The sequence below is a fragment of the Bidens hawaiensis genome, unplaced genomic scaffold, assembly GCF_021521415.1.
Source record: "Bidens hawaiensis isolate Kalapana, Puna unplaced genomic scaffold, B.hawaiensis_p1.1 tig00004774_1, whole genome shotgun sequence".
Classification (NCBI taxonomy): Eukaryota; Viridiplantae; Streptophyta; class Magnoliopsida; order Asterales; family Asteraceae; genus Bidens; species Bidens hawaiensis.
Window position 1 is genome coordinate 1,663,684 of NW_027491298.1, and position 18,198 is coordinate 1,681,881.

At 35.3% G+C, this 18,198-nt stretch overlaps 1 protein-coding gene and 1 pseudogene across 2 annotated transcripts; both read left to right on the plus strand.

Moving 5' to 3' along the window:
- Nucleotides 1-1,635: 1,635 nt before the first annotated feature.
- LOC143628071 (mitochondrial intermediate peptidase, mitochondrial-like) lies at nucleotides 1,636-11,137 on the plus strand (annotated as a pseudogene). The gene is made up of 17 exons (XR_013152696.1): nucleotides 1,636-1,848; nucleotides 1,959-2,040; nucleotides 2,118-2,170; nucleotides 5,291-5,345; nucleotides 5,522-5,660; nucleotides 6,406-6,464; nucleotides 6,586-6,789; nucleotides 6,929-7,024; nucleotides 7,397-7,516; nucleotides 8,783-8,908; nucleotides 9,007-9,162; nucleotides 9,304-9,420; nucleotides 9,506-9,613; nucleotides 9,654-9,721; nucleotides 10,373-10,508; nucleotides 10,608-10,773; nucleotides 10,877-11,137. The product of XR_013152696.1 is annotated as a mitochondrial intermediate peptidase, mitochondrial-like (transcript).
- Nucleotides 11,138-14,135: 2,998 nt separating this feature from the next.
- LOC143628072 (protein LPA2-like) lies at nucleotides 14,136-17,302 on the plus strand. Its single transcript, XM_077097744.1, has 2 exons — nucleotides 14,136-14,502; nucleotides 16,663-17,302. The coding sequence occupies exons 1-2, from the start codon at nucleotides 14,136-14,138 to the stop codon at nucleotides 16,806-16,808; spliced, it is 513 nt and encodes a 170-aa protein (XP_076953859.1). The 3' UTR covers nucleotides 16,809-17,302.
- The last annotated feature ends 896 nt before the right edge of the window (nucleotides 17,303-18,198 follow it).

The window sequence follows — 18,198 nt, forward strand, 5'->3', positions numbered from 1 at the left end:
TTGGAAGATCTGACCAAAGAAGGTGATAACCCTGTAGATTCGTTCCCATGGTTCGATCATTCCCAGTAAAACGTGTCGTGTTTGAATTCTGATCGCTTTTACGCGAGAAAGGGGGCGGGGGGCGCTACTTGTTCTATTCTAAATCACTAATAAAAAAGAGACAAAATGACAAATTCATAAAAAAGATCTATTATATAAAGATAATCAAATAGAAAGGATAATTACAATCGATTTCAATTTCAACCAATTTATAATAACTAATAATTTTAATTTATAATAACTATAACTAATAATTTTATAACTAATAAATATAATTCAAAATTAAAAAAAAAGAGCATTTCATTTAGAATCCCTTTTCTTTAGAGATAATTCTTGGTAAGATTAAGATAAAACAAGAGAATTTGGATAACAGCAATACCTAGTTTTAACTATAACTAAAAAAAAAGTGTTATGCTCCCCAAAAAAATGGAGAGTTGTTCTTGCTCTTCGAATTCAGGAAGACTTCTTTCGCCGATTGGTCCAACCAAGAAAGACATGGGAATTTTGGGCGTAAGATTCTTCTTCTTCTCTTACTTACGATATCGAGTTGGATGAACAGATCACTCCTTTTTAATAAGACATTAAATTCTTTTTGGATTCCTATCCAATGATCCAGGACGTAATCCTGGACGTGAAAAATAAATTGTTTTTCTTGCTTTTTTTTTTATAATTTTCTTCATATTTTTATTTTCTTTTAGCTATTCCACACACTTAACTAGAAACAAAAAATAGAAAGTCATCAACGGAAAGAGAGGGATTCGGACCCTTGGTACGAATAACTCGTACAACGGATTAGCGGTACAAAACCGCGAAAACCAGTTGGTTTGGTTTGTATTTCCTCCAGAGGCGGATTAAGTGTGGACAAAGGGTGTAGGCACCATTTCAAATATATAGTTTATGTTATAAACTTCTAAACCCAAGGGTTCCATTCTAATTTTTGTAATGCACCAAACTTCAATGCCCCGTTCTAGGTTGACTTTTTTTGACATCTACTAGCTAAAATTCTTAGATCCGTACTGATTTTCTCAACATCGTAGTTATTGGTGTGGAGCAAAATTTTCATCAAAAATGACTCAACCATACTGTAGCCATCCCTAGATGCCTTATTATGCATGGAGGCTAGTGCGTGATTAATAGTCTCGAGCTGTGGTAATGGTGTACACTGTACGCATTTAAACTGACCTTACATAAGGACTAGTATGCATAAAACCATAGGTACTAGACTTGTAAAAGTTATTTCATAAACCCCACGATTGCATTGTTTGAAAGCGATATAGTTGTTCAAAAAGTTTGCGGCTCGTAGCTGGCGTGTATGTCGCTTGATAAAAGCTCAAATAAAGCTAGTTAAAAAAAACTTGATTTGAAATGGCATGAGCCAAGCCGACTCAGTTTTGTAACCGAGCCAAGCCCCGCTCGCTCTTAGTCTTGTTTAACTTCGAGCTTGAGCCGAACCAGGCTGCCTTGTTTAATTCCAAGCTCAGGCTCGAACTCATGGCTCAACCTAATAACCACCACCTCATTAGTGAGGGACGATTTCTGTAGTTCAACGTTAGTTAACTTCTCGTATATTCAACTCATCAACCTCTCCCAATAACCACCACCTCGCCTACCACGGCGGCGCCAGCGGCTACCGGAAACCACCATGGCTGCACTAATCCGCAAATCACCTTCAATTATCCGGTCCAAATTCAACATCCGATACTTCATATCACCAGCAGTGCATCGCATGGAGGAAACCGGTTTATACGGATGCCATCATCTAAAAAACCCTAGGGGATTCCAACGTATCGTAGATGACGCCATTGAACGGTAAAATTACATTCGAATCAGTATATATACTTCATTCCGTTTGTTATAAACCTAATTACTGTTTTTAATAAATCAATTATGTGATGTATTGGTTTTGTTTTTATTATTAGGTCTAATGAACTTGTTAGCTATATTTCTCGAATGCCGTCTGCTTCAGATATTATTAATGCCATGGATGAAATATCAAACACAGTAAGGATTATATTGGTGTATATATTAATTAATATTAGTACTTTAATTTTCAACATATGAAATTTGATTTGCTTTAGGTATGTCAAGTTGTGGACTCTGCAGAGCTATGCAGAAATACACATCCAGACAGGTATTTTCTTTTCTTTTTTTTCCTTCTATTTCCGTTAATGAGACACTTGGTTTAAAAATGCGTGCCTAGGAAGGAGACGCACCGACGTGTACGCTTCGAATGACTTAAAGCACAGTTTGCACAAAAAGCGCAAAAAAATAAATAAAGCCCTAAGGCACACTGAAAAAAGCCTTGAGGCGCGCGCCTCTTGTACAATGCGATTTTTCGTGCATCCGGATGTTGTATAGCAAGCTTTTTAGGTTTTACATGTATGCAATTCATATATTATTAAATCATATGTAAAGCTTGTTCGATGTCTAAAAATTGAGTAAATATGGCTTTATACCTATACAAAATATATATTAAAAAAAACTTGTATAATATTGTTAGGAACAAAGCGGCGCGCGGAAGCGAAACAGTACACACATGCACAACGATAAACACACATAAACGAAAATATAAACGACACAAGAATTTAACGTGGTTCGGTCCCCGCGAGGGGACCTACGTCCACGGGCTGCAACTAGGTTTTCTTATTAGCTCAGAACCAAGATTACAATTACATGATGGGATATATATAATAAACAAGATTAGGGTTAAACATAATTAGGAGCCAAAACCGGGCCTTCTAATAAAACCGGCCCAAAGGCCTTCATAACCCAACAATCTCCCACTTGAAGGCCTTGCGATAAATTCCAGCCTGCCATCCAAGTAAATATAACAATCTCATTCATCCAGTAACTCTAGTAATCTTCAGTAATAGAAATCAACCAAGCCTCCAGTTCCAAGAACAAGCTAAAACTTCAACAAAAGAAGTTCTCCAAGCCTCCAGTTCTCTAGGAACAAACTAAGATTTCTACCAATCCACACCAGTTGCAGCGCCCCTTCCCATCAGTTACCTGAAAGGCCCATTGAAGCTCCCGAGAGCTCCAATCCGGTCATCACAGACCCAGCCATGACAAAACCCGCCAATGGCTCATCCTCAATCTTAACCGGCCCTCACTTACTCACACTACCGGCTCCAAAGGCTTCCAGAGGATAATCACTCTCCAAAAATCAGCAGACTATACCAGGAGAGATTTTCACATTCGGATTTCCCAGTCTTCCGAACTCAACGTCCCTTTGGAAACAAACCTAGAACACACCGCGTGCTCCCACTGTTACCAAAACCCCGAACATGTTCAGACCTCCGAATACGCTCAAGCTAACATCACTGTGGCTCCAGGCTTCATGTCTGCAAACTGAAACCCCTTAGCTCTACCCGATTCAGCGAGCCAAGACCTTATAACTCGGAAGTTGGTTCACTTCTTCCGACGATACAGAGACCGTATCTTCCAAAAGTCTTTAACTAAAAGATTCAACAAATGCTTCATTGAAGTGAGTAACAAGAAATAAAGCAAACTAGAATCTTGAACCCAAGAGTCTTCACCGCCTTCACTGAGTCTCAATGCATCAACCCCAGATACATTCTCAAAAGCAGAATTCCAAACCTTTCGACATCGACTCTTAAAATGTCTCACCTCTACGCAACCTACCAAGTCGACTATGCCCAGCTCCCACTGTTCCTGTTATCCCAACCCATGCCACACCAACACTCCATGAGATGAACCCCACTCGTACTATCCCGGCAAATAACTTTACCCAACACGAGATTATGAACCTCTCAAATGGTGTACCACTGATCACCACCAAACAAGATATAACTTCACAATTCCAAACGAACAAGAAGTAATAATCACAGTTTCGAACCAGCTAACAGGCAAACAGCTATAACAACAGTAGAACTTTCATGAAATCAAGCGGTACCAAGGGTTCTATGACCGTACACACGATCAGTTAACTCAAACCCTAACCGAAAGATCATCCAAACGAGCAATAGTTAACATGACTTGCCACTAACCTCATTTTTTTTTTTTCACTTATGCCGTCACCAGCACACCCGCTGGTTCCATTTTCTCCAAGTTTATCCATCACCAGTACTATATCCAAGTTCACATGACAAACCAATCAACCAAAATCCAAACCGTCAAACATTCCGATCATAACCACCTCGTCTTCAGTTATAACAATAACAAACGAGAACAAATCGAAAACAGTGAACAGACACAACAAGGGCACGGGCCTAAACTTGACGATTGTTCAACAGAACACTGCCAAATAAACCGATTTGCTCTTGCAATAACCGATAAATCAACTAACTGTAAATAAACTATATAAAGTTACCTCAGACTAATCTCTTGCAAACAAATCTGAACCCGAACCTAAATGGTCTTCACAAAACCCGGTTCCCTGAAGCCGAGCAACCTCCAAAGAAAAACCCTAAAACCCGAAACACCCGACCCGGTGCTTCACCTGCAACGCCCGAGTGAAACCTGCAACTCCAAGAAGTCCAAAACAGGAATTCTAATTGCAAAATCACCCGGAAAACCGTCCCAAACAGCCCTGAAAAACAGCCCCGAACAGCCCTGTTAACCAGAAAAACGAAGATCTCTGACAATACTGTTCACCGCCGGAATCACTGTTCACGGCCGGAAACACTGTTCATGCCGGATACTGTTCACAGCGGCACTGTAGCGGCGGCACTGTAGCAGCCCTTCTCAACCAGCCTCTTCTACCTTTTTTTTTTTTTTCGATCGATACCCGTGCAAAACCGTGTGTAAACAACGAGCCAAAGCTCTGATACCACTTGTTTGGAACAAAGCGGCGCGCGGAAGCGAAACAGTACACACATGCACAACGATAAACACACATAAACGAAAATATAAACGACACAAGAATTTAACGTGGTTCGGTCCCCGCGAGGGGACCTACGTCCACGGGCTGCAACTAGGTTTTCTTATTAGCTCAGAACCAAGATTACAATTACATGATGGGATATATATAATAAACAAGATTAGGGTTAAACATAATTAGGAGCCAAAACCGGGCCTTCTAATAAAACCGGCCCAAAGGCCTTCATAACCCAACAAATATTGCGTGCCTCGCGTACGAAAAGCCTAGCGCTTTTGTTTGCGCGTTTTGCCTAAATTTGGGACCTTTTCGCCTCAGTGCGCCTCAAGCTGTTAAAAACCAAGATGTATACGTGTTGTTGGAATCATTTTCTTTATGTTGTTTCTTGATTGTAATTAAGTTAGAATACAGGGAATATGTTGATGAGGCGTTGAAGGCGTCGATGAGGATAAACGAATATCTACATGTGAGGTGACAAGTTACATAATTGGTATTGTTATTAGTACTTTGAATGTCTAATGTGAGAATAGATATTATGAATAATAACTTTTTAGCTCTGTTTTTGGAATGTTTTAAGATTACTTGACGCAGTTTCTTGATTTTGCAATGATGATTGTGGTGTTCTTGATCAATGTTATGCAGTATCTCAATACAAATATTACTTTATATGATGCGGTGGTGAAAGCTGAAAAAGATCAAACTTTGACAAGTGAAGAAGCTAAAAGAGTTGCTCGGGATCTCCGCGTTGATTTTGAGAAGGGTGGAATTCCTCTATGTGCAGGTTTTTTAAGTCACTCTGTTGTATAACTGTATAACAGTACAGTGGCGGATCTAGAACATAATTCTAGGGGTAGCGCAAAAATTTTTTTGATCGTACATTACCGGAAATCTTTTTATCGGTTTTGCGCGTATTGGTAGCCGGTTTCGCGTTTTGCGCGTATGGGGGCCCGGTAACGCGTTTCGCACTTCCCCATCCTGGTTACGCGCTGCATGTACCGGCGTTAAATTACCTGTTTCGCGTGTATTGGCGCCCAGTTACCAGTTTCGGGGGTATGGTAATGTATTTCGAGTGTACCGGCGCCCGGTAACGCATTTCGCTCATGCAACCACCTTGTTATGTGTTTCACGCATCCCGGGCATAGTTTAGCAGTACGCGCGTCTCCACGCCCGGTCACCAGTTTAGCTCATTCCGGCGCCTGGTTGTGCGTTTCGTACTGGCTAACCCGTTTCATGCCTACCTTCACCCGATTATTTAAGTTGTGGTTTTAAGGTTTAATTAAATGGTAGGCTTTTAGTCATCTTGCGCTTTTAAAACTTTAAAAGGTAAAGTTTTGGGCTTTTCAAAACTTTTGAGGGGTAGCGTAATATAATTTTCAGGGGTAACGTAATGCATAAAACGTAAAAATTTCCGCTTCGCGGGAAAAGTTGAGGGGTATCCTTGTAAGCTACATCCGCCTCTGTAATAGTATAAGTACCATCTTTAGTAAGTATATTTACTAACTATATATTTTTATATTACTTAACAGAAAAGAAAGACCGAGTGAGTCAGCTAAATGTTGAAATTGCTAAATGCTGTGCACAGTAAGTAATTGTAATCCATATTGCTTCCTTTTTGGGATTGCTTTAATGATACATTGCACTGTTTCAATTGTTTGTATTCAACAAAAACAAACCTTTGTTTATATCGATTAACCTATTTTTATTAGGTACAATGAAATATAGTGAAGGAGCCAGGTTATGTGGATGTATATCCAGCATCACGGATTCCAAAGAACTTGCATAATCTTGTTAGGCCTGTTAATCGATTAACTTCACCTGGTTCAATAGTCAACATTAGAGAAAAAGGGTTCAGAATAGTAACAGAACCAAGCACTGTGTCTACTGTCTTGCAATGGACGTCTGATGATGAGGTTCAATACGAGTCCTTTAAATAGAAATACGTTCACTTTATTGATTTTGTTAACATGAACTTAGAAATATATACTATAACAAATTTGTAACAAATAAACTGACCCATTTTTCCCATCTATATATTTATTTCTCGTTCAGGTTAGGAAAATGACATATATAAAAAGTAATTCTGTTCCACATGCAAATCTTGGTGTTCTTGACAAGCTAATCGCTGCACGTCATGAAATTTCTCAGGTTTGTCCTTATGTATTTTGGAAAGTTCTTTTACATATTGTATTTATGCATCATGCAGCATGTCATGATATTACATGGCGACATGGTGTGCTAATTGTTTTATCTTCAAGTGTACTCTGGAAAAAGCATTTTTCTCAATCATCCCACCAGAAATATAAAGCAGAATATAATGTGGTCTTGTCATTTTATGTTGTGCACTTGTGCATATTTAAATCTTTTTATTGAACGAACTGGCTAGCACAAGCAAAAATTTTAACTAATCATGCCTTTTATTTTGTGCATCATAGACATGTGTCCCAATTGTTCATTCAACAAGCAGATATGTGCTTCATGTGAGGAAACTAAGCATTTGCATCGTTTTTGTTGTTGCAGATAATGGGGTACAAATCATATGTTGAGTATGCTTTGCAGTCAAATATGGCTTCATCACCAGACGTTGTATCATCCTTTTTAGTTGAGCTGAGTAAAACTGTACAGCCCAAGGCAGTTGAGGTACTATTCTCAAAAGGTTCTTCTAATGGTTGGTTTCAGTCAAAGGTGGCAGTTTTGACTCATTACCCAAATTTGTTGATTTGGGCTATACTTACTTTTTGTTCTAGCGGGTCTAATGGGTAAATTTGTTGAAATTGAAAATGGGCCAAATGATTTGAAAGTCACCGAAAGTGTATGCAAAATGTATATGGACTCAAATTGTTCAATTAAACAAACTATTTTATTCTTGTAATACAATACTATAATTAGATTAAAAAAGAGCCAAGAACCCATGTTTCCAGGTTGCGTTTCAACAATACTTAACATACCCATTCCTGCCAGTCGATCTGTAAATAACAGAATGAACACGATTGATGTATGTTCGTGTTTGTTTGTTTAACTTAAACCAAACAGACGATCAAACATGAGCATTTAAACGAATGGAATGCTCTTCTTCATGTTTGTTTGTTAAGAAAACGAGCGTGTTCATATTCGTTTGTGTTAGTTTGTTAGCAGCATTAACGACTGGTTCACGAACGCAAACAAACACACATAACTTAACATAGATGAACGAACATAAAGGGACATAATTGAGAAACAACAATTAAAAGTAAATGTGGACATAATCTGTTAGGCTTAAATAATTAATAAAGCTAGACTAAATTTTAATGGACCTAAAATATTTTTAATGAATATCAGTATATAAACAAACAAACAAACTTAGAGAAACATAAACGAACTTTCACAAACATAATTGAATGAACGAAACCTGTGTTTGTGTTTGTTCGTTTAACGAAATGAACTGAAGATGTTCATGCTCGTTAAATAAAATATTGAATAAATGAACTTATCACCTAACGGTATAGATGAACGAACATAAAGGGACATAATTGAGAAAACAACAATTAAAAGTAAATATGGACATAATCTGTTAGGCTTAAATAATTAATAACGCTAGACTAAATTTTAATGGACCTAAAATATTTTTAATGAATATCAGTATATAAACAAACGAACTTAGAGAAACATAAACGAACTTTCACAAACATAATTGAATGAACGAAACATGTGTTTGTGTTCGTTCATTTATCGAAATGAACTGAAGATGTTCATGTTCGTTAAATAAAATATTGAATAAACGAACTTATCACCTAACGGTTCGCGAACAGTTCACTGAACGTTCTGCTCATTTGCAGGCCTACACACCAGCTCTTTTTTGCCACCTGTAGTTCCAGTACTCCATTTTTCTCTGTTTCATTTCATACTTATATTGCTTCAATACGTTAGGAGTTTGAGTCAATGGGTGATTTCAAAAGAAGGAAAAACAGCCAGCAAGATGTTGAACTAGAGCCATGGGATGAAGCATACATTGCAAGGTCAATGAAATCATCTGCTTACAGCTTGGACTTCTCAGTATGCTATCTTATGCTTTTTATATCTCAACTAATATTAATACACTTAATGATGTCTTTTGTTATTTACTTATCAATTTCATTAATATTCTTTCTCAGGCCGTCTCTTCATATTTTTCTTTATCACAATGTATTGAGGGATTTAAAGTTCTAGTCAAGTCCTTGTTCGGTATGAAATTTGTTAATATTCCTCTCGCACCAGGCGAATCATGGCACCCGGATGTGATAAAGATGGCCCTGCATCAACCCAATGAGGTGCATTTACATTTTTATGACGATTCATATTATATTCTACATTTATTTTTCACTTACATTTTAGAACCAATATGGGTTCTGCATGTGGCTTGTATAATAAGTGAACATAACATTATTGTAACACAAATAAATTATTTTCAGGGAGATTTGGGGTATATATACCTTGATCTAAATTCTAGAAATGGAAAATATCCCGGTTGTGCTCATTTTGCAATCAGAGGAGGGCGTCGAGTTTCCAAAAGAGAATATCAACTACCAGTATGTTAATCTATATTTGTACCTGTCAAAATTGCCTGTATGTATAAAAAACAAATGACCGAATGCTTTCTTGATTATCGTGCAGGTTATAGCTCTTGTTTGCAATTTTTCAAAGTCACGAAGTTCACGAGTTGTGGGGCTTAATCACTCTGATGTAGATACACTTTTCCATGAATTTGGCTTTGCCTTTTGTGTATCTTTGTCTTATTGTAATTTTCATCTATATTTTGCAGGATTATCAACATTTTTCAGGAACCCGAGTGGCTTTTGACATGGCTGAAACCCCTTCAAACCTTTTTGAGTGAGTATTAGCTACTAACTAAACACCGCTTAAAAAAGTACTTTAGCGTTTAGAAGTCCTTTCATGCATGCTTCAAATTGATTTAGTGGTTTTCATAGAGTTTTACAAAAAAGTATAGTTTTTCTTTTTATAAAAGGTAATCTATCTATATTAAAAAGTTATAAAAACTAAATCTTTTTTATTAAAAAAAATGATTTTTATAGGGGTGGGTCGTTAGTTTTTTAACATCCCATTTATATTAATTAAACCAGTGATTTTGTACGAAAAAGATTTAGTTTTAGAAAAAAAATTTATTAAAAAAAATATATATTCATTTTCTCAATACTTTTAAGAGGGAAAAGATATTTAAGCCCCCACATAAGCAGATTCAGTATTTTAAGTTATCGTTTTGGCAATTTATCTATGTGGATATATGGATATTTGTAAAGTGATTATGTGATTTTGGATAATCAGAATTATATAATGGCATGTGAGAAAGGGGTTATTACTAGTTCTGATTAGCAAAGTAGACAGTCTTGTGCACATTATGTTAAAAAAAGGATAATTAATTGTCTTTAAATTATGTTTATCTCAAGATAATCAGTTTTGTTGCAGCTATTATGATATTAAATACTTTATTAATCTTTCTTCTAAGTTTGTTAATAATTTTAGGTATTATGCATGGGATTATAGAGTCTTGAAGAAATTTGCCAAACATTATTCAACCGGTGAGATCATTCCTGAGAAACTTGTCACCTCATTGCAGGGATCCAAAAAGATGTTTGCAGCAATGGAATTGCAACAGCAGGTCAAATATTTATTTAATACTATATTTCTTTTGAATTTTAGCACTGTGACACAAACCACGAATATTGAAATCATTCTTAATTAATGCTTTGATCTACAGATATTTTATGCATTGGTGGATCAAACATTATATGGTGATAAGACATTCCCACCAATCGATACCACCTCGGTGGTTGCGGATTTGAGAAAACAACATACCAATTGGAAAAATGTTGAGGGCACACATTGGCAAACGGGATTCAGTCATCAATTATATTATGGTGCAGGTACATTTCTTATCAACCTATAGTTTCTACTTTCTAATCATTATAAGAACTATATTAAGGTAAATCTAAACCTTCTATGTTATTTAATTGATGTTGTGTGTAGGTTATTATAGCTATTTGTATGCCAAGTGTTTTGCATCAACCATCTGGGAAAGAGTATGCAAGGACGACCCGCTATCGTTAGAAACGGGTACTGCTATCAGGACAAAGTTCTTGCAACACGGGGGCGCTAAAGATCCTGCACAATTACTCAATGAGCTTGCTGGAGATGGTATTACAAGGCACCAAAATGGAGGCATAATTCCCGACATTACAAGCCTTTGTCGCGAATTGAACTTAAGGAACTGATTGCTGAATTAAAAGGGACAAAAGTGTAAGAAATAGAGTCAAGGGATCTTATACAACAAACGGAAGTATATAGGTGGAAGTAGTGATGCAAAATTACCTTTTGCCCCTTCCCCTCCCATTTCTCTTCCAGAAGGGCGGTCGAGGTTTTTATTAATTATTTTAAGAGTATCAATTAATAAGATAGGATGCAGTTTTTGGTTTGGTGTTTCAAACTTGTATTCGCAAATAAACTGGTAATTGTAGAAAGCGTGTGAAGTAGACTATATTTTCTCACGCGTTTTCTAATTACTCGTGAGACCAATTGGGTTAAGGGTGAATGATGAATGACCAATAACCCAAATGGACGACTTATGAATTTGTGAAACTTTAGAAAGTGTGCGAGAAAACAACGTTAATTCTCAGTCAGGACAAAATATTTCTTGTTTTTCAAGAAGCATTAGTTTTAATTGGATTTTAGCTGAATCTATTAATCATTCCTAGTTATTAGAAAATAGGTTAAGAATTCAGACTGTTTTATGGTTTGTTTTGAACATTGGGTTTTCAAATTCTTAATGTTTTGTAATCGTTTACATGAACAATACACCAAAGAGGAAAGCAGTAAGGACATTCCCATAAATAATTTCAAGCAACGATGGTATCCATAAGAGTTTACATATGGACAAGCTATGTAACGATTTTTACCAGTGTTAAAGCATGCCACACATAAGAGTGTTAAAAGCCAAAAACTCTAAACCGGGAGTGTTTTATTATTGTTATAACTCCATCTTTTAATTTTCAACACTCACAATTATTATTCAAACTTATCTATGCTTGTGCCTTGTTGCGTGTGTATTCATTTTTCTCTCCATTCCTTGTAAGAGTGTAAACTGATCTCTTGTTATGCTGCTATATGAATCCCACTGGGATGGAGATTAGGATCTCAGCAGTTTTTGAGATGGATCGGGGGCACTTTGTCTTCTACCTTCTCTTGCATCCGCATACATCAACAAGAACGAGCATCCAAAGACCAAGACCACGGTCGAATGAGTCGGGCATTCATAAAATCAGTGTATGAATGTATATAACATAATCAATATATGAATGTACATACTGAAGAAAAATGAAGATGAACAAGCATCCATAAAGTTAAAGGGGTGTTTGGGATTCCTTATTTTACCTCATAACTTATCAATAAGTTAATAAGTTACAAAAGTGTAGCTTATGGAACCTTTTCTCTCACAATATAAGCAATCCCAAACACCTTATTACTTTTCAAAAAGTTAATAAGTTATAAGTTAGTGAAAATAAGCAATCTCAAACACCTCCTAAATCTTCTGATCAAGTGATCATGGGTTATTAAGGAAAAATCCTCTTTATATAGGTTGTATATGGGCTAGAAGGTCCATGAGTCACTATGTATTGGGCCCATGACCCCAATTAGGAGTAATTTTAACGTGTGGAATCGATGTTTTTAGTGTATTGTAATGACTTGAAAACAATTTATCGTGTAATATTTAGTATAGTGGATATTGTGTTATTTAGATCAGGTTAACTTCTTATGATTCAATTCTAATCGAATCAGGCCATTAAACAAGCGCTTCGAACCATGGGTAACCAAAATATAGGTGCCCACTTAGTAATTTTCTGGTTTCAAATATAACTATCAAACTCACCACACCGAAAGAAAAACATAAAAACGAATAATGAAAATTCTATTTAGTGCGCGATTGTTTCACAGAATTCATGAGAATTCAAAGGAATTGGAATTAAAATCCTATGACATGGCGTGTTTGTTTCGTTGGAATTAGAATCTTAATTCCATTTTGATGTGTTTGGTTGTCAAAGAATTGGAATTGGAATTCAATTCCTTTAGGGTATGTTTGGTACGGGTTAATGGAATAGATGAGAGAATGGAATGGACGTGGGAATGGAATGGACAAAGGAATGAAATGATCATTACCATTCCATTGTCATGTTTGGTTACCTTGCAAGAATGGAATGATTAATCCCTTTACTATTATTGTTAATATTTTTATAAGTAATAATAATAAAAATAAATAATATTAATAATAAAGGAATATTCATAATAACTATTTTTTGGACCCTCGCGCTGTAACCAGATCGTTAAACCGTATATGCGTTGTAATGTTTACTTATCAAATTTATATATATATGTATATATATATTGATAATATAGTAATAGTTCTAATATAATAATAGTTATTATTATAATATACAAAACAATAATAATAATAATAATAATAATAATAATAATAATAATAATAATAATAATTATTATTATTATTATTATAACTTTGTAATTGTAATAATGATTGTTGACTATTTTGACTTTTTCATTACTTAGAAGAAGAGTTGAAGGAATGAAAAAAAAGACCATATACCCAAAGGAATGAAAATCCTAAAAATGAAAGGAGTTTCATTCCATTTGAAATGATCCATTCCATTCATACATGGTAACCAAACATAATTTTTTTCATTCCTTTAGAATGATCTATTATATTCCACCTTTCATTTCTCCATAACAAACACTACCTTAAATAAACGGATTACAAATCTTTTCAAAATGTAGAGGATTTCAAGTGAATTTATTGGAATCTTTTCTCAAGTTTTATCTTTTTTTTTCTTCTTTTTTTTACGAGGACAGCGAACAAAACATTTTAGTTGTTTTTAATTATTTTTGTTTTTAATTTATATTTTAAGTTATAAATTTATTATTATTATTTTTTTAATATTTTTTTTGAAGGGCTTTTCATCTTAATAGAACATCCATAAAAAAATTCAAACAATATAATAAAAAAATTATAATGTAAAATATAAATAAAAAACAAAAAATCTAAAAAAAAAACTAAAATGTTTCCACTATTATTCTTGTTAAATTAAAAAAAAAAAACAATGTTAATTCATTTGTGAAATTTTATGTAAATTCCCATTCCATTAAAGGAAAAAAAAAACAAAAACTAAAAAACCCAGTAAAACCACAAGCGAAAATAACGGATTAACGAACTAAACAGAAAATGGCGTTAATCTTCTTCCCCTTCTCATCTTCAACTTTGATCACTTACAGCCACAAATCTCACCGTCATCCAACCGCCATTAAAGCCCAAAACTCATCACCACCACCACCAGAACCAACCGACGATACTTCACCTGCCGCCAATTCCATCACCACTAGTCCCCTAGGGTTCGGCTCCAAACAGAAGGGGAAAAAGGAACGGTCGAGGATTATCCGACGAGAACCGGTTGAAACGCCTAAATTTGTTTCGCAGCGGAACGAACAAGGCTTGCCGACTGAGCAGGGAGCTAACGAGCGTGCGTTTCTTCTGGCTTGGTTAGGGTTAGGCTCCATTATTATTGTTGAGGGGATTGCTCTAGCTGCTTCAGGTATAATTGCTTGTTACTCGATTTGTTTACACTATTTAGTATTTAATTGATGAGCTTAGCTTTTGCTTAAGTCTTATACGCTATCAAGTTAAAATATTAGATTAGTATTTTTATTTTAGCGAGCCAACTTAACATCTTTTTATTTATTTTAATTTACCGAACTTGAAAGTTTTACTCGTGCAATGGATGGCATGAGGCTGACACACCTGTTGCTTGTGTTTTTGCTATATGAAAGTTTTACCGAACTTGAAAGTTTTGTGTGTAAATTCATTTAGGGGTTTTTCGGTTTAAGTCCAAATAAGTAATCTATGGGCTATGGGAAGATAGTTATTAGGTTTGCTGAAGAATTTATTGTTTATTTGTGTTGATGAATAGGTTTTCATGGTCCTTATATGTTTAAATAAATATGTGAGTGTTGTGCCAATGTGGTTTGATGGTTGCTGTGGGAGAAAAGGTGCTAGATTTTCAGAGTGTTGGATTTGGGGAGGATGGATTGCTTTGACGCTTTGGATCTAGTGTGAGTGTGTGACTAGTTAAGGTGTGAGGTGGTAGCGGCTGTGGTTTGAAGTCACTGCATGGTACTTCTAATTGGGGATTTTAATTTCTCTGATTAAATGTACACATAAGCTAAATACGTGCCATCTGACCAATTCCACATAAGCATTATGTGGACCCATTTTCCAGGTTGCAGTTAACTCGTCACACAAAAAGTATAAATTTGTAGGTTTGGTACGTCAGAAGCAAGGACGAAGCTTCTTTAGGGCCGCCGGGGGGGGGGGGGGGGGTAAATTTACCCTTTTTTGTTTGAAAATTTGTATACATAGTGTAAATTTACCCGTTTTTGCTTGAAAATTTGAGTCCAGCCCCCTTCATTTATGAATTTTTTTATACGTACTTTCGTACGCCCCCAAGCGTTTTCGTCCAAGCTTCGCCACTGGTTAGAAGACAAGTATTTCTGTTCAATGCACACAATTACATTACAATTAAGTACATTATATTTTGCTGCACTTATCCCTAACAATTACCTGTAACAACTAGGGGCGTAAACAAGCTGAGCCCGAGCTTGTCTAGGCTTGAGCTCGGCTTTTCAAACTTACTAGAGGAATCGAGCTTGGCTTGTTTCGAGATATATTCAAAAGCTCAAGCATGGCTTGGGCTCGGGTCGTTCACTTATTGGTTTAATTCTGGAAAGGATTTCTAGCCCTTCTGGCTAGTGAAACCGCCTTTCATTTACTGTTTATTTGTTTCTTATTATTAAGTCTTTTCTTTTATGGATGTTTAGTTCCCAAGAATTAAAAATATTATATTATGGATGCTTAGTTCCCAAGAATTGGAAATATTATATTATGGATGCTTAGTTCCCAAGAATTGGAAATATTATAAACAGATCATAGGACCCTTTTGGTAGATAGAGAATTTTTTTAGTTAATAGAATCCAAAAATAGTGAATGCAAAGTTTTGCAACAAATCTTGGTGTTCATGCTGTTTTTCTGCCAATATTATTATTTTATTAATTAATTTTTATATATCTTTTAATTATAATTCTTCTATATAACATGATATATATTATTTAGTTGTTTTTATCATTATTATATATATAATAATAACAATAGTAAAATATATATTTAATATATTAAATAAAAAATATATGAATAATGGCTAGTTTAGGCTCGTAAGTTAGCTTGAGCTTGATAAGAGAACCCAGGGCTCATGCTTAGTTATTTAACAAGCTTAGTTTTAGGCTCGGGCTAGTTTAAGCACGGCTTGATTCGAGCTTTTAGGGAGCCGATCTCGAGTAGCTCATGAGCGATTTGGCTCATATACACCCATAATCACAACCCAAATTTATTTCTACCAATAACTAAAACCACTCATTTCTCCACCTCAATAGAGATCAATAACTCCGCAATGTTCTAGTTGATATTATTTGTACAATGATGCAACTTTATGACTTTGACTCATCTTCGGTTAAGATTTCATTTTCAAGCTTACCCTTTTTGAAAGTCAAAACCGTTTTTAACTATTGCAACCACAGGACTGTCTTCCTTTACCTGTTTCCATAGTACATCTAAATATAATACTTATTCTATAGAATCAAAAAATTATTTTCTGTAAGTAATTTTTGTTTTCTCCTTTGATTGGAATATTTTGTATATACAGGTTTCCTTCCAGAAGAATGGGACACTTTATTCGTAAAGTATCTGTATCCTTCATTTACCCCAACTGTCTTCTTGTTTGTTGCTGGAACAGTTGTCTATGGAGTCGTGAAATACCTGGAAAACGAGAAACCAAATAGCTCAAGTTAGATCGTGACATGTATGTAATCTTGTACTTATGAGCCCTATCATAAGTACTTGCATGATTGTTGGTTTGATTGAATGTTAGGGGTAAATGCCATATGAATGCATGTGAGGGGTAAAAGTAAACAAGTCAGAAGGTGGATTATAACTTACAACTTATAAATGCCCTTAAGTTTTTAAACACTCCTCTTTCACCTAACTCAATAATAACATAAGATAAGATTTCATATGATATGTATTAAACTCTATACCTATATTCGTACCGTGTTGTTCCTATAATAACTACTCTTTTACCACTAGCCATTGCTCTTTTCAGAGGTAAACCAAACCACGTGAACTATTTGTCTTTTGTTTGTTTATCTGTTTATTGTCTAGACTTTTTGGACACAATCATAATACCCCCTACCTCAACCTCCATACTTGATGGTACTGTCTCATATCGTGTTACCACTATATTTGCTCCTAAAAAGAACAAGTCTTGCACAACAATCTTTCACTGTCACACATTTATGGTCTTGGTATGTCATCTTTATGTATGTGTTCATAAAAGTGGTCCATGAGAGGAGTGGCTTAACCACATGGATTGTTGGGAAGGTACCTACAAATAGACTGGTCACTTTGTGTACTATAACTATAAGCTTAATGAGATGCCTGATTGGGTTGGTATTTGGTAAGTTATACCCATTCTCTACTCATTTCTGGTTCATCCATTTTTGGTTATGGGATTTTGATAGGTCTTCTAAAACCATATATGAAGTAGAAACAGTTTGTCACGTATTATGTATTTGTATTGTATAAAACGTCCTAATTCATTTTATTACAAAAGATATCTGTATTCGTGTATAATGTTTGGATTTTATTACAAAATTTTAAAAAATAATAATAATATTATATTAAATTAGATTAGAGTAAGACCAACTGAAATTCCTAAGAAATAATGAAATATGAGCACGATAAGTTATGAAAGACTTTAAAAAAGACAAGGAAATTAAAAAGCCACTCATTGTTGGGAGCTTTCACTCCTCTCACATATGTTACGTAAGGATTGGAGTCTTGGTTATGGGTACTGAAGAAATAACACATTACTGTAGAACTGATAACACATTTTCCTATTTCTAATTCTTTATGTGCCAACAATGTTCAACAAGTAATACCATGTACGTGTTTCAATTGATCAAAAACTAATACAAACTGATTGACAGTAGCATACACAGATAACATCATGCATAACAATGTAATATTTTAAATGAATACATACACTAATTCTAAATAATTAAATTTATTACTATATAGAGAAGCAATCTTGTAAGCATGTAAATCAGGGAGGTTGAAAACCAACGGACTGAACTGGTAAAGCCGAGCCAAAACGGTTGTTTTGGGTTAGGAGTAATGCGAT